Source organism: Indicator indicator, chromosome 5 (assembly GCF_027791375.1).
Source record: "Indicator indicator isolate 239-I01 chromosome 5, UM_Iind_1.1, whole genome shotgun sequence".
Classification (NCBI taxonomy): Eukaryota; Metazoa; Chordata; class Aves; order Piciformes; family Indicatoridae; genus Indicator; species Indicator indicator.
Window position 1 is genome coordinate 14026769 of NC_072014.1, and position 23324 is coordinate 14050092.

Consider the following 23324-nt stretch of genomic DNA (forward strand, 5'->3'; position numbering starts at 1 on the left):
TAAACAAACTCCTCCCTAAAATCAGAAATTAGTAATGAAAAGTATGTTTGAGAGCTCTGCAGTAAAATTCAGAGTGCTGACTTTTTGACACTTGTCTTGAAATAAAAGCTCTCCACTTACGTCAAACAAAAACCCTAAATGAGCACCTAATATTTTACTTCCTTTTGAAGCACTGAAACGTGCCTGAAATTTTGTGTGTGTGTGTGTGTGCACATGCAAAAACACCCTCATTTAAAAAGACACACAGCACACCCTGGAGGATTTCTTAGCTGGAATTTTTCACCCCAATACACATGCTGCTTTCCTGCGTCTTAGTTCTTATTTATTGCACCTTCCTCTGTGTGCTTCAGAAGCTCTTGAAAGAAATTAACTTCTGTTAATACTTCATTACCACAATTGCACTCTTTCAAAATATAAATCCTGACCACCAGCTGCTGTGTTTGTAAACAGAAGTATTGTTTTCTAAAGATTCTCTTCCCTGCTTCTGAAAGCAGAGAGTTCAAAAGAGTACAGTTTCTTAAATGGAAAACATGAGAATGAAAAACAAATCCAAGTTTTCATATTTGTTAACTACAGAACTTGGACCAATAATGCTAGCTGGACTGACTGTTCTTTTAATACTATATTAAAATGATACAGCCTGACTACTAATAACTAGTAAAATACTATGGTTGTATAGCGGGAATAAAACGGCCCCTGCAAGACTGTTCTATGCATACAGGTTAAAAGGTTGAAATGTTATGTCTACAATGGCCTTTTATTTTTGCTTAAATTCAGACAGATGCTAAAGGGGGTGTCAAAACTAAGCTTTGGTTTCTTGTCTGCCACATAAAACCTTCTTCATCAAACCCAAGCAATGGTCTTTTCTTCCTTCATCCCAACACTTCTCTCTCCCACATCTTTAACATGCCCCTGCCTTCCACAACTCTCCTGTGACACATCTAGTGATACCTGTACTGGATGTTTATCCCTCATGTATGTCTTATGCTAGAAGCCAATCATTTTTCTGAGCAGTCAGTCCTCCTTTAGGACATCTATTTTTGATGACTGTATGCAAACTGGAGCTCCCAATGCTCCAATCATGACTGGAAGACTTTGGTTTCTTCTCAGGCCTGCCATTAAGTTGCTACCTGCATTGAGAAACATAGCTGAGTCCTTCCTCTGCAAGCTAATTTCTGGCCCCTGATTCTTGCTGTCGTCCTGTGTTTCAGGGGGCTTGATCACCCTGGCAATACCCAGCCTCTTCAGTCTGTCCACTAGGTTCATCTTCATCTGGCCTACATCTGGAGCATTATGGGAGGGCTTTAGGCCATACATTTCTTGCAAGAATGTTTCTGCTGGCCGAGAAGCCAGGAAATTTTCTGAGCGATGCACTCGAGGCTCAAATGGTGGAGGGGAAGGACAAGGTGAACGCAAGGGAGAATTTGGAGGAGTAGAAGGAATGGGGAGAATTCGAGGGGGCTGCAGCAAAGGCAGTTTTTCTAACATGGGGCTATCGTAAACCTTCGCAGAGATGCCTCGTTCTTGCAGCAGCTTGGCCAGACTGGTTGTGCTGCTGAAGGTAGTAGTTGAATCTCTTCTGTTGGTGAGAAATTCTCCAGTACTGAGTCTGTAAGTCACAGCTGGAGTGCTCACTGCTGGGTTTCCAATACTGCTTCCACTCTTTCCAAATGAGGATGGGGCACCCATGCAGCTGAAATAAAATAAAATGAAAAGAAGATGCAGACGTCAGATGTTTTTATACCTGCTATGCATTTGCTTTTTAGTATACAGAAGGCTCAAGAAAAAGTAAACTATTGCTATTAGCTGGGATAGTTGCAACTTGAGTAGATTCACAATTATTGTGCTGAAAAACATTTAGAACGTTTTAGGCTGACTAAGAGGTTTTGGTGTAAGTACCAATGAATTTACCTTCTGTAAACACCTACTCTGTATTGTAGTAACTTAGTTAAAAAATGATAGAATCAGAAAAAATACATCATAGAATGAATTGGGTTTTTACATACAAGGTGTTTACTATTTAATAGTATAAATTTGCTTCCTTTAAGTCACTCTAATTTGTTTTAGACTAAGAGAATTTCAGGTTTCCCCTTTGTAATTAAAACTGTCTGTACAAGCAAAATCCTCTGTGCTGTTTAGCTGCCTTGGTGTATTTTAAAACTGGCACCTATATCAGAAGCCAGACAGCAATGGTTTAATCCTGTGCAGCACCATTTAAGATGTCAACAGTCATCATACCTGGGAGTTACTTGAGTGACATCAGATGGGTGAAGGACTCTACAGGTAGTGAAAGTAAATGTGGAATTTGTGGAAGACAGGCACTTCCCTGGATTTGAGGCTGCAATGTGTAGAAATTATATCCATTAAGGGTAAAAATAAAGACAGACAAGGACTAATCAAATCAAAGTTTAAGATAATGTTGTCACTGCTATTTTTTTTCAGTTTGTTTGTCTTTTTTTTTTTGAGTAAAGAACAAAGACAGCAAAGACAGCACTGTCACAACATCAAATACTTTATATTGAGAAAAGACATTGGAGGAAAAAAAACATTTAAAAAATTAGCCATGCTTCTTACCAGTGAGTGGTACTGCTGCTGAAGTGACAGCTGGTAGGAAAATCCCTGCTACTGGCTGTGCCACTGTACATTTCTTTTCCTCCGGGAAGGACTGTTGCACTTGAAATGTAATACCTCCTTCACCTTCTTCCTCATCATCCTCTTCCAAGTCAGAGATGTGGTGCACAGCATCATCAGATAGAGGGGTAAAACCCTTTGTAACAACACCTGGTCTTGGGTCAAGAATAGTGCCTAGGTTTGGTTGAGCAAGCTGCTGCCAATGGAAAAGGGTCTGAGATCCTGGTATGACAAAAGAGAAGGGTCTCAGAGAGACAATACTTACTATTGTACTGTGTCACAAGAATTCATCAAAACTTAGCACTGTATAAGAGAGCCAAGTAGAAAGTGATGCCGATAAGCTAGTTGGCGTGTAGCCCACACCAAATACCACTGCTTCCTCTCACTGCATATCTAGCCATATACAAACCAACAATTATTTAATTGGCAAATGTAAAATGTAATGTAAAATGATGATGAGAGAAGGAAGATCATTCTCTTACCTTCAATGGGTTTAACAATTTGCAATTTTTCTGGCAGGAGGACACGGAGATTGCTAGAGCTGGCAGAAAGATCAGTGAATTCTGAGTTTGTACCCAGGGAGAAACAGCTTTCTGTTGGTGTACTGCAGGTGCTAGCCCCTTCTTTCTGCTCAGCCAGTAAATGCATTTTTCGCTCCCATTCCTCCTCAAAGAACTGCTTCTCACTCAGGTAGTTCTGATGACGGAGGGAGAGCCTGTGCAGAGCTGTGACTAAGTCACCATCTCCAAGGGTTCCCAGCTGGCCAGGACAATGAGTGTCTCTGAAAAACATCAAATAAGAACTGGTATTAAGACCACTGAATAAACTATTTCTCTCTTACACAACAGAGGTCCAGTCTGGATTTAATTTTGAATCCATTAGTTTAGAAAGAAGATAATAGGCTGTTTCCTACTTGAAGTTCTTCTCCGAGCTGCTCCTCTGGGTCATCCATGCACGGCTCTCCAAATGGCACATGCCAGACTGGAAGGGCTTTGCTGTCATAACAACACTTGACCGATTAGATCCAGGGATTGGCAGTGGGGCAGGAAAGGAAAAGCAGCGGCCACGAGTGACATTAGCAACCTTCACAGTGTCAAACACTCGTTTCTGTTGACCCCTGGAGAAAAGATAAGCCAACAAATGTCATTTTCAGATTTCTTTATACATTTTGAAAAAGGTAAGGCTTTGAACAACAGACTTTCACGTCTGCAGAGACCTGACTAAAAAGATTTAAGAACAGAAAAACAGGATTTTCCTAAGACACTCAAGTTTTCAGGACTATTAAATTCTATTGTTGTATTAAATATTAGAATTACTACCTTACTTTGACCTTAAAGACCTGAACCTCTATTGATAACCACATAAGAACATTCAGAAGCATGTATTTTATTTATTTAATTTATATATGCTTTCAAAAACATATTTATTACTCCTTGCTCGGAAGTAAGAGATCCAAGAACAGGTTTTCAGGGCTTTGGAAACTGTTGTCAGCCTTTCAGTCGTAACTTCATTCACCTGAAAATTTTTCTATATGCATTAGAACTCATAAAACTAGTGCTTTACATCAGAGAATTTGCATCAAAAATCTCACAAATTAAAGGAGGAAATAACACCCTTTTAGTAACTCCCAAATTCTTCATAGAATCAAGTAAGAATAGTGAGTTTCAGAGTTGAAAAGATTACCAAACACTACAAAAGCTTCTTTTACTAAGTTATGCAGAAGACTTCTTAGAGAGGGAACATTCACATTTACAGAAACCAGTATTGCCTTACTTAAGCATATCAAAATAGCACAGAAAGATCTGAAAACGTACTTTTGCTTGGAGAGAACAGATTCATCACCCTGACTCAACTCCCTCCGCATTGTCCCTTCAATTTCTGCTGCAAGGGAATCCTAGTGAAAAAAGGAAACCAGAAAAGTTGACAAATAGAGTCAAGCCTTCCTCCAACTGATTTTAGCAGAAAACATGTCTAAAACAAAAATATTTTTAACACCTCCACTTGTTTCCCCAGTATCAGTATGTTTCTGACAAACCCTTTAGTCTGAGGAAAGGGCATTCAGGTGAATTTGGTACCTTAACTACCCCTATGTATCACCAGTATGGGTTCAGTTTTCATTAGCAACATCAGTTTTTTTCTTGGTGCTCTTTATGTTAGTGTTTTTAGTTAAGCTACATTTGTAAAAGCACTTCTTATAAAAGCCAAATATGCACATCAGGGATTCTGTAATACACAGAAAGATCCAAAATCTACAAGTTCTCAGTATAGCCCAGAAATTTTTGAGAGTAATCAGAACATACCTGATACTAAGTAAGAAGGAGAAAATAAATGCCTTTAACTCTTTTCTATTGATGTAGTCACCTGTGGTAATTATTCTAAGATGATGTATTTCTGAGGATAATTAAAATTTAGTCTCACAAAACAGGGACATAAAATTACATCAGAAACTACATAAAGGAGAACAACAACTATTTGAACTCCTGAAAAGATGCTTTGTTTCTTAAAGAAACAGTCAGGTTATAAAATTCACATCAACACTGAACAATATACTAGCACAACTGATCACTAGCTGTAGAACATGACAATTCCCTTATTTAACAGAAAAGTCATACACAAAGAAAAAATAATTTTACCATCACAAGGTCTCAAGTGAATGGTTAGTCTTCCAATACATAAAATTTCCAAAAGTGTACACAGTAAAAAAATTGAAAACCCATTAAGACCAGCTCCTTTGCTTACTACTACAAAAGTCCCTCCTGCAGTTACTTAATGGCTGTTCTAAGCATAGTTCTATGACAGATGTGCCAGCAGGAGTGTGCCATGCTAGCAGTATTTATTACCACAGGAAACGCTCCACATGACTTGGGGTGGCAGAGACAAGCAACAGCACTAGCTTTGCTGCGCAGCAGCTTCACTTCTTCTTGTGATTCATGCAACATCCCCAGACACTCTGCATTCCGATCCTGCAAATCATGTAGCTGAAAGAAAAAAAAAAAGAGGCCATTCACAATACCAGTAAGCTTCAAAGAAAAGACAGAATGAAACTGTTCTGACTCTTCCAGAAACCTGCATCAACTGATGCAACGCTAATATTTTTCCAACTGCACAGCACATACCAATATCTAGAATGCACAATAGTCAGCACAGCACCAGCACTGATTTTAGCGGTGAAGCATGAAGTCCAAATTAAGACTTGGAAAAGGAAGAAGCACGATAAAATCCAAAGGAAAATATATTGAAAAACTCTGCAAATGTAGTAAATGCTGATGCAGAAGAACAGAACTTCCTTAAAAATCTAATAAGCTATAATATTGCTGACAAAAATCAGTAATATTCACACTAAACCATTCTTTTTCTCCTATAAGAGCAGTAAGACCTCTACTTGCAACACCTTCCTTGCCTTTCATACTCTTGTGAACTACAAAAATATTTGTTTAGACAAATATAAATAAAAGCAGTAACTCCCATTCTCTGTTTTTTCCTTCTCTGGTCTTCTATTTCAAACATTTATATAAAAATGTATATGTACATATATATATATATAAAAGCCATAAATACCTCTGCTGTCAGTTGCCTCTGAGCATCTTTGGAAGCCTGTAAGTGAAGTTTCAGCTCCTCCTTTTCAATCACATGCTGAAATCAAAAAAGGGTGCTTGTCATTTTCTCAGCCAATTTCCCTAAGAAAGTTGATCCCCTGCCACCTTTCTTCCTGAAACAACCACTGTCCTGCAGTGTAACTCTCCACGCGACTCTCGCAAGTCAGCTTTTACCTACCGTATAAAGCTGGCGTACACAGACACACACACGCTCCTCACAAGCATTCCCTTACTTCTTTGAGTTTATGTTGAAGATCAACTATCTGAGACAGGAGGGATGAGATCTCTTCCTGGTAGCGAACCACCTCCTCACTCTTCTCTGATAATTCCTCTGTTATTCTGGAAATGTGAGCATTTGTTTGCCCTACAAAACACAAAAGGAACTTAGCATACAGCTTTTCCCGACACATGACAAAGAAGACTCTACCCAAACCAAAATGCCAGAAAAGACCAGTGAAAATCAACAACAATCTGCAAAATGACCAATGCTCTTAAGAAATCAATTTATAGTACGTAAGAGCAGATACCTTAGAGCATCCATAAGCAAAAGAATAATGGTGGGGAGGAGGAAGAGAAAGAGAGTTAACTTCAAATGCAGGTGTAACATATGAAGAGCTGAGTATGCAGAACTTGAAATACATATCAAGAGTCATGTGAAGCACCATAAGCTGCTATAAACAATTTCAAATGACACACTGACTCAGGAGCAAGGCCAGACTTGGAATATGCTGAACAAGTCAGGCTCTGAATTGATCTTGTTACTAACCTCCTTTCTCTATGAGCAAAAGCCTTGTCAGACCTTGTCAACCATAACATAACATCTCTATAGCTCCTGATTGGTCAGTATCTATTCCCCAAAGAACCACTGTATACAATTTCCAGTTACTTTCTTTGAGCAAACACTTCATCAAGCGAGATGACAAAGCAACTCAAAAAGCTGAAGTATTTTTATGCAGTTAGCCTTGCTTGTATACTTGCCCTGAAAGCACAGCAAAATTATAATAAAGTCTGATCAATCTTGCATAAAGGTCAGACTACAAACGTAACAGCTATTTTATCTCAGATGTACAGCAGAACAAGGTCCTGCCATTGGGCCTATAAACATTTAAGCTCACAATCAGGTACATAAGCTTATGCACACAGGCATACATCAAACGACTGCAGATAACAAAATTGTACCACCAGGTTATACAATCACCACAGACACAAAAAGGATTTTGATTGCTTCAGAACACTTACCATGCATCTGAAATTCTTTGCAAACAGGAAGTTCCCAAAGCAGATACAGGCATCTGTTCTGAACAGATTAAAACTCCTGCCAGTTTCAATGCTTTGGTTCATAATATGTTATTTCAAAAATAACTGAATGTGTTTGTAAATATACAGTAATTTAGAATGCACTGATACACTTCAGCATCAAGTGTGCTGAATGCTCTGTACAAGAAGATTATTTTGTTGATTCTCCAGTGTCTGTAGGCTTCAGTTTAGGTTTATGAACGTTAGACACTGCATTGATTTTCTCTTTCTAGACACAGTACACATACCTGTGGGATTCGATGGAACAAATAATTTTGAAATAATTTTGCACTTGGGTGAAGAGCAAGACTTGAATAATTACCATAAATTACTGAAGCTCTTTTTTTTTTTTATTCAAGACACTAAGTATTTCAAATACCATTTTACCATTTCAAAAATCAGCCTGGATACTCACGGAGCTCCTTGACACAGTCATTGACCAGCTGCTGTTCCTTCTCTTCATATGTAATGGTTTCTGTCTTCAGGTGGCAAGCCTTGAAGAAAATTACTGGTATTTCAATTTCAGTTTATCTACACATATATTAATGTTATAAATTTTTATTTCTGAATTTCTTGCAACTGAAAAGTCTTCCCTCAATCTTTATAACTTCCATGCATCTAGTGATACTTCCTAACCATTTTTTCCACCATCACCTGTTTCCCTGAATTGTGTAGGTCTTGAGTGGATGACAGAGAGACATGAACAATACCTGATCTCTCACCTTTAGTACAAACTTGTTGCATAAGTAGGTAATTTGGTAAGGAAAATAAAACAACACAGCTATCAGAAGCAAGCAATTGAATTTGCTTCAAATCTTCTTAAGGCAAAGGAAATCTTGAAAACTGAACGATGTTAGCCAAATCTCAAATCAGCATTGCCCTGTTCTTAAAAACAAAGGAACCTACTTTTAACTAATCTCCTATTTTACTCTCTCCACCTCCACAGAAGAGACACCACATTTATAGATTGCAATTCTTGTAATCTTCACTGTTTGTTCCATGATATTTACAGCCATGACTAAATAGTCACTATCCTTGTAATGGCGCAGTGTTTGTATTCATGCTCTATACACAAGAGAGACCAATGAAACTACAGGGACTAATCACATAGCCAAAACTAAGTGTATCTTTAAAAGAATTTGAGCTGAAGCTTAATAACCCTCAGTACTGAATATAAATTGCCAAAAATGTAATGGCAACACAGTTCCCAAAATACAACTTCTGAGGGCTGTCAGATTTATATCAAAACAGAGTGCAAAACCTTGAGAACCTAATGGGTCCAAGTACTTTTGTAGATGCTTACAGATGTTGCCATCTTCCTTCACGTACTCTTACAGGCATTGAGGAAGGGCTACCAGAGGTCTCCGGATATAATGAGCAGTGAAGGAAACCAACAGATGTCGGGAGGTTATACAAAATAATCATAAGCTTCAAGAGAAATCCAGATGGTAGATTTTTTAAGTATCCTGATTTATTTAATAACCAGCATATATGATACAACACTAAGTCTGATATACCTTCGTGCGGAGAGCAAGGTTCTCCTCTTCCAGTTCTCTGAGCTTATCTTGCAAGACATCCAGTTGCAAGAGATCATGTGATACATTGAAAGACTCATTGAAACGAAGTGGAGTGGAACAGCTGGAATCTGTTTCGCTCTCCTCAGAAGCAATCGAAACAACACGAAGCAGGTCATCCTTCTTTGACAGTTCATGCTGCAGCTGGTTCACCTATGGCAAAAGAAGATCACCAGCTCATAAAAAAAATGTACTTTAGCTGTATAATACTTCAGTTTTTATATTATTTATGCAGCCTCATGAAATATCCCTGTTCCAGTCTAAAATAAGATTTTAAAAAACAGCCAACAGGTCATGATCCATTTATTGATATTTGCACAGAAGAGTCAACCTCTGTTTTATAGGAAGATCACAAAATTGTAATCTTAACATTGTAAGGGAGAGTGAGGATTCAATGTAATACAAGAATGGCCAACAGAAACTACTGTTTAAATAGTTTACTTCAACATAATTTTCCAGCTGCCTTGATAGATGTTTATATTTTAACATGCTGGCTAGCATTTTGATTATGAGCATTTTTCTGAACTTCAGCTTCCTGGAGAAATAGACAGACAGATGTCCTTTCAAAAGTATAAACTAGTACTCCCCCAGTCAATACATTAAATGAACTGCAGGACAAATTAATAAAAATAGACAGATCTCATGTAGATAGAGTCTATTTTGTATATAGATGTTTTTATATTAATACATAGTTTATGCTGCCCTACAGATCACTATGAGTATGTTTTTATTACCAGTTTTATACAAGCAGTTGAATTCATTTCACTGTAACTTAACTACATCTGTTGACCCCAGGGTTAAAACGCTTGGGATACTTTATTGTTGGTCAACGATTTAACTATTATTTAAGAAAGAAAACGAAGAAAATATTAGATAAAGAATGTGTACTTAAAGGAACAGAGGGAGTTAAAACTTTGAGCAGAATTCAGTTTTCATTACGTTTAATTTTAAAAAGAATTAAATATTTTTTATTTATTAGTGTAAGCACTCCATTAAGTTAACTCATTTTCTGGCTGTTTCTTCACCATTGAAGCCATTCCATAGCAGGTCATGTCAGATGCCAGATATTTATTTTGATTGAGATTATTAGAGTCTAAGTTTAATGGTGGAATATCAGAATGATGGCCAAACCAAACTATTTCAAAATGCCATCCTACTGTAGATATATGATAATAATACTTAACATTCTCAAGATTTTTCAGTAACTAAAATACAGAGTCTTCACAGCCAGTTCTTGGACTGAGAAAGCCGACTGAACAATGACAACTGGGAGAATGACATTTGAGTGTAATTCTGTAATTCAACATCAAAAATCATCTGCTTTTACAATGAAATATTTCCATTAATCCTATTACTGTCATCATAAAATAAGAAAAAAAAGAAGAAAAAAAAAAAATCACTCACTCGATCTAGAGTTTGTCCTAATTGTTCTTCTAGTGCTTCATTCTGCTCTGTCAACAGATGGTTTCTCTTAAGAAGAGCTTGTCCAATTCGAGCTGCCAGCTCCAAATCCCGATCTTTCTGTTCACAAAATGAGAAGAAATACCTACTTTTGATCAAGTAAGTTTTAAATTTAGAGCATTTTCAGATCTTCCTAGCTATTTTTTAATGCTTCACCACTCTGAGATCCAGCTTCGCTCATAAATGGATCAACATTGTTAGAACAATGGTTGGTCCTTCATTATCTGGATGCAGAACACACCTGTAACTGTTTCTTGATACAGTGCATCCTATTCCATAGTCATCTGCACTAAAAGGGGGAAGCTAAAGCATCAAACCTGGAAACAGTTTTGGGGTTTTGTGCAGAGTACTGGAGAAGTTCTATGAGCTCTGCTGATCATACAAGAAACCACATGTACTTAGGCCTGTGGTCTTTCAAGTGACTCTCCAGAGCAGACCACTTAACTTGAATAGTGATGAGAAGAAGCAAGGGAGCAAGAGGAAAGCAGAAGGAAAGCTGTTTCTTTCTTACACCTAGCTTACTTCACAGGTGCCCATAGTTTTGCTAAATCTTGCTTCCACAATGGTGCAACTACCTGAGCAGTTTCTCATTACTTGTGTGTTTGACATGCAGCTCCTGAAGGAAACTGAACCAAAATCTCAGGTAGCCAAATAAAATTCTTCCTCAAATACATGCCCATAAATTTATTAACACAGCATTACAGAGATGAGCATACCTCAGCTATCAGATGTTTAATCATGTCAGCATCACCGTAGGTTTTCTGCTCCACGTTATCTGTGCCAAGAACTGAGAAGAGAAAAACACAGTGAAGTAGGTTAAGCACAAGACAAGTGCTAGGAAGAGAGAGAACTGAAACTCAGATGATGTTTGTTACATACAAATACAGCACTTAGTTGATGAAATTAGCAGAGGCTATGAAAATGCATATTAACTTCAAAAATATGAAATAATACACATTTGGGAGACTGATACAATGAGGTGTTGAACATTTACAACTTCCAGCAATATTAGCTAAAGCTTGAGGTGCTCATACATCCTTCAAATTCAGAAAATGGGGAAAAAAATCTCTTAAAATCAACTTTTTGAATACGGCTAAGCTATTAAACCACCCAGCCTCTACAGAGAGATGGAAGAGTATCTGAGCATACCCATATACAGTTGAGCACATCTGCAGACATTATCCTTGGAATAAATTCCCATATGTGTGTTTGTGACAGCTATACACAGAAAGTATGGAGACTCCAGAGACTAATTATGAAAATATATTTAAGTGCTCAATCATCCTAGCAACAGTTAAAAAGAAATAGGATCACACATGTCTGCAATTTACATATAGTAGTAAATCCTATTTTACTGATCAAGTGACTTCTGTATTTGAAGAGTTTGTAAAACTACTGAGAAAAAGATGGATTTGAAAACCAGGACTGAGTGGAGAATAAACAAAGCATGAAGAATTTGTGACAACTCTGAAGAAAACACAGTGCTGAAATACAAAGTGCTCCTCTGCTCCAGTTCTTGTACTCAGAAATAGCACATGCAAGTAAAGAACAGATCTTAATTACCTTGTTCAAATTTTTGCGATCCAGTCAAGGAGGAAGAAGGAAGTTCAAGAAGAGCTAGTGACAGAAAATGAAAGATACAGGTGGGAAAAAGGAAAGATGAGAAAGAATTAAAATGTAAGGAAATGGGTGATTTTTTTGCATACATCCACCACCACCAAAAAATGTGTAAACACTTTTTACACTATTAAAACTTTCAAAGAACCATTTAAATATGATTCCCTTTCAGGAGCAGAGTTACATCACACCTGGAGGTGGCAGATGCTTGCACTTGTCCAAGTTCAACAGAAATGTAATATGTTTGCTTTACGAAATTGAGATCACAAAAGTAAAGAAGGTAGCAATACAAATTTGACAAATACAGAAGTATCTGCTTCAATTGAGGGTCTGAGTCACCCTGTTTTGACACTAATTTATATCATCACTGCACTGAAAAATGAGGTTACTATGGATTTGGTCTAAACCTGCTTCTGAAGATTTGCTCAACTGTTCTACCTTGTATAAATCTGATTGATACTCTGAATACATACTAGTATTGGTTCTCAGTTTTTCCTCTTTGTTCTTGTTGAGGACTGCACATGTACTTATGAGATAGCCAAGTGCCAAGCTGAAGTGCACACAAAAGTTTGTATGTTACATAAGCTACATATACATAATGTCTGTAATAAACCTTTTACAACGTAACACTAAGGCTATGCTATGAACAAAACCAAGTTGCATTTTAGTATATAAAGGAAACTTATCTTGCAGTCTTGAAAGACATGAGAACAGAAAGAACAATATAAAAGAAAAATGTTTATGGAACAGTTTCTCTTGGATCTTAGCAGAAAAATAGCTCAAACGTTATTTTAGCAAGTAGATCAGTAAGCATGAAAACCCAACGTATGCTGTCAAGTACTTAGGAGTTTTGAATTTACAGCACTGCCACTTCCAAATTGCATTTCTAAGCTGGGCAAAATTAGAAGGTCTTCACAAAATTTAAAGTATCTATTTATCAGTAGCACAGCATAGCATGCATTTGGGCGATCAGTTTTATTGCACTTAGTTGCTGATGTTGGTTACCAAGAGGGGACTCCAAACTCACCCAGCTTACTAGTATTTGGAAAGTTCACACTACATGCATGAGCAAGTTTCATCCATTACAGGCAGATTCTTATAGCCAGTTCTCCTGCTAAGTGTTCCCATCAGGTGATTTCAAGGCAAAAGTCTCCATTCAGTGCTAAATCACCTTAATATACCTTTACACTAATTACATACAAGGTTATTCAGATAGGTAGGTTCCTAAAATCACAAGCAAATATATTGACTTTGATAAATGAAACCACAGATCTAACAGTTTTGAAACTTAGTTCTACACATCTTTTCTTATTTTCTCACAGTACAGGATCAAACTGACAGTTTGTTATAACTCCCTCTGGCAAATATGCACATGTGCCATCTCTCCTCACTCACCTTGCCAAGCAAAAGCCACAAGCAACTCTTCATTTTGGTTAATATTCTTACAATGTTGTGCCATGTCCCTTTACTCACATATACAAAACAATTCTGAAGACAGACACTGTAATCCAGGGCTACTTGGGCTACCACAGCTGAAGCAGAAAATATTCTTCCACCTCACTGAAAACCACCAGTGGGAATCAACTAGGCAACAGCAGTCATAAAAAGAGGAGGAACTCAAGTGCAGTAAATGTTGCCCTGGTTTGTTTGTTTGCTTTCCCTCAGATATTAACTACCAGGAGTTGAACATCTCTTTCTAGGAAACAAATTGTATTTGAGTTTATGACCCAGCAGTTATGACAAAGCTCTTAAATTACAAAATTAGTTTTGTATGTTATGCCTAACAGTTATCTTTTAACTTAAAGTCAGTCGTCGTTACAGCTCATTTTCAAGACTTTCAAGAAAGCAGCTATGGCAGCTGTTGAGAAAAAAAAAAAACAAAAAAACTCTCACAAGCAGTTTTCACAGGACACTTTCTACAGTTAAGAACTTCTCACTGGGTAAAAGAGAAAGGCACCACTTTCTGCAGTACCTTGACAGACAAATCATGTGTGGCTGGCTTGACTAAAACATTGTTGATAAAACCCTTACCTCTCACTCTGGTTTAGAAATGCAGGCTCACACTGACTGAAAGCAGTGATCTGAGAGCTCTGTGCTTCATTACACTGGAACTACAGGTGCTGACCAAAGAGCTTCAGCAGAGCCACATTTATGTAAAGTTCTTTCCACCACAGACAGACTCTGATCTCTCCTCTTTATAATTAAAACTTAGAGGAAAATCCACACCCCACTGACTGCATAACTGCTTCCAGTGAATGACAAGTGTTCACTCCACTAAAAATCATTTATGCTTGCAACAGTTTTATTAGAAACAGACCAAGCCATAAACATTAAGTGGCTTTCCAACTACTTTCCACAGTTAAAGAAAGTTCCTGCTTTTAACTGATAATAAGACTACTTTAAACTGTGGAGCACTGCATTCTTAAGAGGTAGCATTTTAATTTTACTTACTCATTTGTATATGCCCTGGGTGGAGGCTTAAAGCACAATGAACAACAAAAAAAAACCCTTTCAGCTGCGCCATGTACAAGGAAGAGGTATTTATATAGGAATCTGCAATGACTACAAGTTCATTCTCCCAAGCAATTTTTTCTGACAGTTCTAATATACATAGGGAAAAGGACTTCCCAATTTCTGTGAAGTGATTACAGTGTATTCTCCTCTTTACACATAAAAGAAAACTAAAGGCAAGAAAAGTCTTCAGTTCTATTGGCAGCCTTCTATGCATTCAATTCTTAACATTAATTATAGGTTTCTTCATGTGATTGGAAGCTGTCTGTTTTCCTCCTTATGACCTGAAGGGTACATTACTTAATAGTTTCAGAATTGGAAGGCAGTGATCAGTGATGATTTAGTACCCACCTATATGGCATTCATTTCATTTCTATCTCCAGAAGAAACCATTAACTGCATTTAAAAAGCAATACTGACACAAAACATTGAACCATAGAATGTTTGGAGACAGAAAGGACCTTTAAAGGTCATCTAGTGCAACCCCCAACAGTGATCAAGAGCATCTTCTTCAACTAGATCAGCTCGCTCAGAGCCCTGTCCAACCTGACCTTGAGTATTTTCATGTATAGAGTATCTACCACCTCTCTTGGCAACCTGTAACAGTGTTTCACCACTCTAACCATAAGAAAATTTCCTTCTATTTAATCTAAACCTTTTGTTTAAAGCCATCACTCCTTTTCCTGTCACAACATGCCCTTCTAAAAAGGCTGTCCCCATCTTTCTTATAGACCCCTTTAAGTACTGAAAGGCTGCAATAAGAACGGAATCATTTCTTCTCCAGGCTGAGCACAACCAACCCCCTTAGTCTGTCCTCACAGGAGAGATGTTCCAGCCCAGCCCTCTGATCATTTTAGAGACCCTCCTCTGTACCCAACTCCAGTAGGTCCGTGTCTTTCTTGTGCTGAGGACTCCAGAGCTGGACACAGTACTGCAGGTGGGGTCTCACCAGGGCAGAACAGAGGTGCAGAATCCCCTCCCTCAACCTGTTGGCCACACCTTTTTGATGCAGTCCAGGAGAGGGTCAGCCTTCTGGACTGAGAATGCATATGCCAGCTCAGGGCAAACACTGGCATCCAGCATCACTAACAGTCCTGAAAGCAGAGCTGCTGTCTATTTCATACCTCTCATATCTAATCCAGCACAATTCTAAGTTCCTCTCTCTTTTTCATTATCTTGTGCTGCAATTGTTTTTTCTATGTGAAATCTAATGATCAGGCAGCCATGGAATGCTCTTGGTCAGCCCTTCGAATTCTGGGGCTGAACCACAAGCACTTCTCTTGAATTCAGCTTTTTATTCTACCTGCACAAAGTTTACCAGATTTGAGCACTTTACATTGTTAACAACATTGATTTTATATTTACTTTTTTTTCTTCAATAATTAAAAAAAAAATGCAAAAAGTCCAACCATATCCTAGGCCCAGATATACTCACTCATGTAATGGAAGGGCTCCTCATCACGAGCAGGAGAAGTGATTTTAGGAAGATGGCCATGGTGGGCAGGAGACTGAATCCAGTCTTGATTTTTGTACAGATATAGAGAGTCCACTCTTAACTTGTAATCTGGCAACTGTTCTTCTAGCATGCTCACCAATTCTACCTCAGGAACGTCCTCACTGGAGCAGACATCTGAAAAATTAATAAATCCAGTAATAGCACACCACTACTAAATATGACATTTATTGCTACAGTAGTATACATTCTATATACTACGAAATACTTTATAAACCTTCAGTAGATTTGAAAATAATTATTTTATATTGAACAAATTGCCAGATTACTTATTGAATCAATACTTAATTTACATTGTAATATTTTAAATTCCTCATCCCAACTGACTCCACAGCTTCCTGGAAAGCTGGTTTAGCCACGATTCCCTCCAACTTCTTGAATATGTGTGTCTTAGTTTCAACTTCTATCTTTTCCTCTTCATTAAGCCAAAACACAAACCTATATTTTACCACCTACTGATTTTATAAGGTTTCACTGGCTTTAGTACAGTTACACTTCCCTTTTCTGAAGGAAATTCACATTTCTCGTGTTCTTCTGTTTATCTTTTTTTTGGTAATAAACATAGATGTATATAATCTCAAAGTCACTACAAAAATCAACAGAATACTGCCTCAACATCAGTGAACAAATATAAAATCTCATTATCATCCACACAGATTCATGCTCTGAGAAACAAAGTACTCAAAATTCTGGAAAGGAAGTTCATCCTCTTCCTGTTTTGCCCCACCTACCTTAATCTCTTCATAATTATGGGGGGGGAGTTAATTCTGCATTGATAAAATACTACACGTCAAGGGTATACAATGATTACCTCTGCAACATTTCCACTCAAGATAAAGGTTATCTTCATTATCATTCAATGGCAAAAATGCCAATGTTCATTATTGACACTAAGAATTTTACAACCAACCTCTTACAGTGGAAGCTGAGTTTAAGATCCAGTTAAGCCTGTACAAGCTATTTTTGTTCATCCGCAGTATCAGACAAACAATATAAAGAATGTGAAACTTAATGTTGTCTTCAGGCTGGTGTTCTATAACATTAAGATAGTTTCAAAATTCAGAATTTAATTATTCAACTTACCAGAGATGCTCTCCAAGCCCCCGTGATCAAAATTCATGAGTCCTTTCTTCGCAGTTCACTTCTTTGGAAATAGCATTCTGTCGTCAGATTGTGTACTGTCCCTTTATTGCTTTGGTAGAAAGATGGCTTTGGTTTAGAGAGAGAAAGTGAGACCCATCAAACCACCAAGACACTAACAAATTTGGGATCGACTGGTTTCTGTAGACTGGTTCATGCTTTGTATCAATTTCCATCTTAGGACACGCTTATTTCATCTGGGCTACCACTGATCATCATAAGCATCTATAGGCATTTCAGGTAAGCTTCACCAGCTTCTCAGCTCAGGTATCACCTAGAAATAAAAACAAAAAGAATGCCAAAGTTTAACAGATGTCACTCTTTCAAATAAGACAGGTAAGTTAATGTGACTTGTCTCTTCCAGTCTGAATTTCCCCCGTGTACTATCATTTAATTAAAAAAAGTCTAAAAAAATAATTTTAATCCCCAGTTTACACACTGCATGTAAAACGTAGCATTCAAGACATGCCTTTTCCCTGCAGACATAACATCTCACCTTCAGCAGTGACTCTGTCAATTACTCATCTCTACCATTCCACCTCTTCCATATAATATTTAGCATATGACAGTTTCATTCACTGAAATGAGGCATTTCCCTTTTACTCTAAAAGACAGCAGCTCCAACTAACAAGTTTTCTTCAGGCTACTATGTTTAAAGCAATGGATTCTAAAGGCAGGATTTCAAAACCACCTTTTTTAGCATTTTCATTGTTAAAATGTTTTATAAGACTGTTTGTTTTAACCTTTTCCCTTTCAGAAGTCAGTTAATTAAAAATTGGATCCATATGAGCTTTACTTTGGAGGTCATGACAAAACCTGCTTCCTCTTCACCAGAGACTCACTTAAACCATAAATGAAACTACCATGAACTAATTAACATATCAAAATAGCTTAATAAAGTAAAAAATTCTGCTGCTTGCCTGACTAAAGTATTCAATCATCTTTTATATGAAATACAAGAGTAGTCCTAGATGACAGAGAAATATGAAGTGAAAGAGAACAAAAGTCTCATTTACCCTCCTCCTTCACTCGGTAAAACCAAAATTCTATTGAAATCAAATTTGCTCTGACTTTCCCTAAGACCTCCCATCACCACACCCAACAACAACAGATTTGTCTCACAGTCTGTAGCAACTTCTCATTCGATGAGATCAAAACGGACAATACAGGAGCTTTTTAATGAAAGCCTAGAGCCTGCCAGTTCATCTGCTTGTAGACCTTGGCAGGAGATAAGAAAGAGAACATTCTTCCATTAATATATGCTTATACTTGTGGGCAGTACCTTCTTGCTTTCACACTTAATTCTTTACATATGTACTTTATTTACCAGTTTTAATTATCATCTATATTGGGCATATATTAAAAACAATAAAACAGATTCCAGAAACAATTTCTATCTGAATGCATAGCTGCATCTAACACTAGTCTGTATTTTTTCTTCAAGAAGCTGTTTTTTAAATGGATTGCTGAAAAGCATTAACTACACACACATACATACCCTCCATCACCTCTAAAACAACACAATACAGCAGCAAGACACTTAAGACTGCTGGAGAACCACACAAATATGATTTTACCTTGTAATAAAGAGTCACTATAGAGCGAGACAAAATCCAGCAGCATAGGACAGTTTCTTTACAGCTCTGATTGTATCTTTTTCCTTTCAGTTTTCCTAAAGTAAAAATGAATACTACTTCCTCTCTTTTCTAAGCAGTGCCAATCTGAACACTATTCATTGCGGGTCACAGTCTCAGTTCAGCCAACAAAACCAAAAAAACAACAAACCAACCAACAAAAAAATTTGGATCAAAGTTGTCTAGAGTGTCAGGCCAACATCAAGATATCCAACTGAAAGGGCAACCTCATTTGTAAAACCTTTGACAACTTTGCTATATAAGCAAACAGCATAAAAAAATTAATGTGCACATTTCCGGTGCTTAAGTGTGCCATGGGGAACTTCTCTGGAAAAATTCAAACAGCTAATGCCCTGCAAGTCACCCCATAACTCTTTTGCTCTGCAGCTATAAAACAATTTCAGAGAGTTTTTCAGATAGTTGCAACTCTAATTAAACACACTTGGATAAAACCCATACAGTTTACAACATGGCCTTAAAATACATGACCATGCTATAAAAACATGGTCCAGAAATTAAAGTTGTAAAACCACACAGAAAGACATATCCAATGCCCATGCCTAAAGTTAGAACTTTATCAGGTATTACTTTTAATCTTTATTTATAAAGATTATTTCCATGTTCAATTTACTATATTAATGCCACACATATGCACTGCTTATCAGTTTTATCCCTCATGATAAAGTGCCATTGATGTTTGAGTCTTTTACAAATAGGTTAATTGAACATGGAAAAACCAAGGAGAATTAAAGTATTCAAGAATGGCCTACATGTAGGAGTGGTGCTATCCAAAGGCTTGCTTTAAGGTAGGCTCAAGATAAATGGAAATATCAGACATTTTGTATACATACATACCTATCTACCTCAATCTGTGCATTTCTGTGCTCTGTAAATTAAATTTTATTCCAGGAAGTGAGTTTCGTAGTTCAGCTATCACATGGCTTGAAATACTACGATAAAACCAGGAGCACATACAGCACGCTTCTGAAAAGACAGACCTCTTGCAGAAGTGAGAACTACTCCTAGGCCTTTTGCATCTGCCCCCAGAATCCAAATTGCTCTGAGGTTTGCTAGATTATCTGCATGGAAAATGAAACTCAGGAAGAAAGGCAATGCTGGAGCACATTCATACCAAGAAATAGTCTAAGAAGTGTGGAAGGCTATCTCTCAGGACTCAAGCAACAGTCTAACTGCTTATCAGTGTTCCAAACTGTACAAAAATTGTAGCATAGCCAACAAAAAATAAGATAGAAAAATACGTTAAAAGTATTAGAAGACAGCTGATGTGTATTTCTTGTAAGTGGTAAGATGTCACAGTGTATAGCTTTAAAAAAAAAAAAGAGGAAACATACATTTTCCATTAAACCACTAAAATGTTGAAGTACGGTTTTATCTTAGTAGCAAAGAGACAAAAAGGAGTTCTTCTGACCACACAACAGATTTTATTAAATTTTTCTTTGAGTGAGTCAGTAGTTTAACTTGCAAAAGTAATATTCATTAAAGCCTTAGAAAAGTTGTAACAGCTGTAACATATTAATAATTGTTCTTATATTTGGAACCACTACTTTTAACAATTCAAGATGGATGCAAAAAGACAGTTGTGCCACCTTATTCTGAATGTAATTCTGAAGACATTCTACTACTAGAGAACTCAAATTCAAATTTTAATTATCAGAAAGGTGAAGTGAGTTGCTTTCACAACTGGAAACCACAAACTAATGTATGTAATTTCTTTGTGCATAAAAAGTTTAAAACTTATCCAAAATATTGGCATCTACTTTCCCAACATTCAAGCTCAAATGTAAATATCCTGTTATTCCTGCTGTTATCCTTCTTGGTGAGAGCAGTTGACTCCTCATGAGCTCTTGGAAAGACTAAACTAGATCTGCTCCTCTGTACAATTACATGATGCAAGACACCAGAACACAATAAACATAATTTCAACAAACAATATCCTAACTTGATTAAGGGAAGGCAACACTCATTTTCCAAAAGGAAGCCAACTGAATTATTCTGGGGTGCTGAACTGTATTGTTATGCAAATACACAATTTAGTAAGAATTACAAAAATTACATCAAGTCATTAACACAGTACTTTTTGCATCACTAAAATCAGAATGATGTCAAGCCAGCTAATAACAATGCACACTATTTTGCATTTCAAAGCTAAGGAAACAGTTCTGTTCTTATAGGAAACACGACTAGGCTGAATTGCTGCCAAAACATTCCTGGGACTACTGCTCAGAGGCAGAGGCCAAACCCTTCAACACTGCATAGCATGAGATGAACAACAAAGGACTATATACGGAAAACTAAATCTATGCTAACACAAACTTTGTCTATCACAACACGTGCTGTGTACCTAACACCTGCTATTTTCAGCCATTACTGTCCCTACAGAAGCCTACTTAGTGCTCATGTTTCTCTTGTGTAAGGAAAAAAATAAATCTCAGAGTATGCCAACACAATCCTTATAAGAAGCGTAATAATCATAAGCAAACCTGTCTCAGACCTTCAACCATAAATATTACAGTATAAGAAAGGAACGGTGAGAAAAAAATTGAAACCCCACACATTTCCTGGATTGTTTTTCATTTGGGACAGCAGTAAGGCTTCAGAGAGGAAGATGGAAGACGTCTCTTAGAGGATGATAAAAACCAAGGGAGTCCTAGAGCTAACCACAATGGTTCCTTCATCCCAATTATCCAGAGCTACACCAAGCTAGACTAATTTTTCTCCTTGTCGTTTATAATAAATCATATTTTCCTTAAACAGCAAAACTACCTCTTAAATGCACGTATATATATGTATATGCATACATATGCATATATATGTACATGTATAAACACATATATACACATATACTTAAAGCCACAATATATGTATACACATATACTATTGAATATCACAGTTTGATAATTCAGATTTTATGTTCTGCATGCTTGGAGGTTGTCTATATCACCCCTAGTACACAGTGTGAAAATAGCATATGCTTGAATGAGGTCAAACTTCATCTGAAACTATAAATGCTACCTAAATACTCATATCAAATTTTTTTAATTCCCAATTATTTTCTGTAAATGCATAACTTTTTTCCAGAAAAAAAAAAGGTATACATGTCTACATGCAAGAAATAATATCTACGTGTAAGCAATATTATAAGAGGGCAAATAATCTGTTTTCAAAGAATAAAAGAACTGTCATGAATTGCATATTTATTGGTTGGAGAGTATAAAAATGCAATATATGCTTGAGGAAAATACTGTGCTGCTACTTCATTATTAAGATTGTTACAGGGTTCTTTTAGAATTGAAGCTTCTTCTCTATAAAGTATATTTGAAGTGAACTTAACTGAAATCTCAGGCTTTCAAGTTAATGCATAACTGAACCCGCTTTAGTGGTTTAATATATACCCCATTTTAACAGTTACAATTTTGTATTTATTAGATTAAACCAGACTGATCTATACGACTCAGTTGTCCAAGTATCACTAGCAACCTAACTAGATAAAAGGATATGTCATCTCTTTTATAAGCATCTCAGTGAAAATGCTATTTTTTCATCTTCTTGGAAACCCAGTCAGTGAATCGTTTATCCTTCCTGAAAGACAGCACTCCCAACATGCCCTCTGTTAGAGGCAAACCACCAACAGACATCTCTCATTTTCCACATCCTACTCTTTAAGTCACCCTTTGAGATACTCATAGAGAAATTTGATAAATTGATACCACTCTAACAGATGACACCACTACTAGCGAGTTGAAAATTTCAACTACTCGAATATTTTTTCAATTTTAGCTTCAGGGTTGTAATTAGAGAGGTCTACCTATTTTTACTCAGAAATACATCTTTTGAAAGATAGAGTATCCTAAAGCAATCTTAACATTGACTGTCTTGCCTTACAACCTTGCACGAAAAGTTATATTTACTATTTGCATTAGACTCTCACAATCAGCCAACAATTGGAAACAGAGCCAAAAATATGCACCCATGAAACAGCCTACAATTGAAGATTGTATTAAATAAATAAAAATACATAAATACAACTCCCACATAACACTTTCTCACTAGGACAGTTGAAAGAATGTAAGTATTTTGCTGACACTCTTACTACAATTTAATCACCTGATCAGAATTGTAATGTGATTTAAAAGCTGACAGAAGCCAAAACCTCCTTGGCCTCAAATCCATATATAAGCAGGGCCACAACTGAAACCTCATCAAGCTTTGCTTTCTAAGAGCCGTGACAGAGCCCTCCCGCTACAGCCCATACGACTATGGGTACTTCTAACGCAGGAAGGAACTCTCGAGCACACTGAAGGTCACACCAACCCGCAAGCCTGCAGACAGA

General features: G+C 37.0%; 1 protein-coding gene across 1 annotated transcript; it reads right to left on the reverse strand.

Annotated features, from left to right (window-relative positions):
* Window positions 1-968: 968 nt before the first annotated feature.
* Window positions 969-17354, reverse strand: TRAK2 (trafficking kinesin protein 2). Its single transcript, XM_054381516.1, has 15 exons — window positions 17283-17354; window positions 16122-16316; window positions 11275-11345; window positions 10502-10618; window positions 9041-9250; window positions 7939-8017; window positions 6461-6591; window positions 6190-6264; window positions 5472-5609; window positions 4446-4525; window positions 3545-3748; window positions 3114-3412; window positions 2575-2853; window positions 2239-2344; window positions 969-1693 (listed from the first exon to the last, which is right to left on the reverse strand). The coding sequence occupies exons 1-15, from the start codon at window positions 17317-17319 to the stop codon at window positions 1015-1017; spliced, it is 2700 nt and encodes an 899-aa protein (XP_054237491.1). The 5' UTR covers window positions 17320-17354; the 3' UTR covers window positions 969-1014.
* Between the last annotated feature and the right edge of the window lie 5970 nt (window positions 17355-23324).

What these genes read in the sequence shown, in the direction of transcription:
- TRAK2 (XM_054381516.1), bottom strand. Translation starts at nt 17,319, where the DNA reads ATGAATTTTGATCACGGGGGCTTGGAGAGCATCTCTG. An exon ending in AGCAGCAGTACCACTCACTG is followed by an intron (nt 2,345 to 2,574) that starts GTAAGAAGCATG and finishes AATTTCTACACA; the next exon opens with TTGCAGCCTCAAATCCAGGG. An exon ending in GTCACTCAAGTAACTCCCAG is followed by an intron (nt 1,694 to 2,238) that starts GTATGATGACTG and finishes ATTTTATTTCAG; the next exon opens with CTGCATGGGTGCCCCATCCT.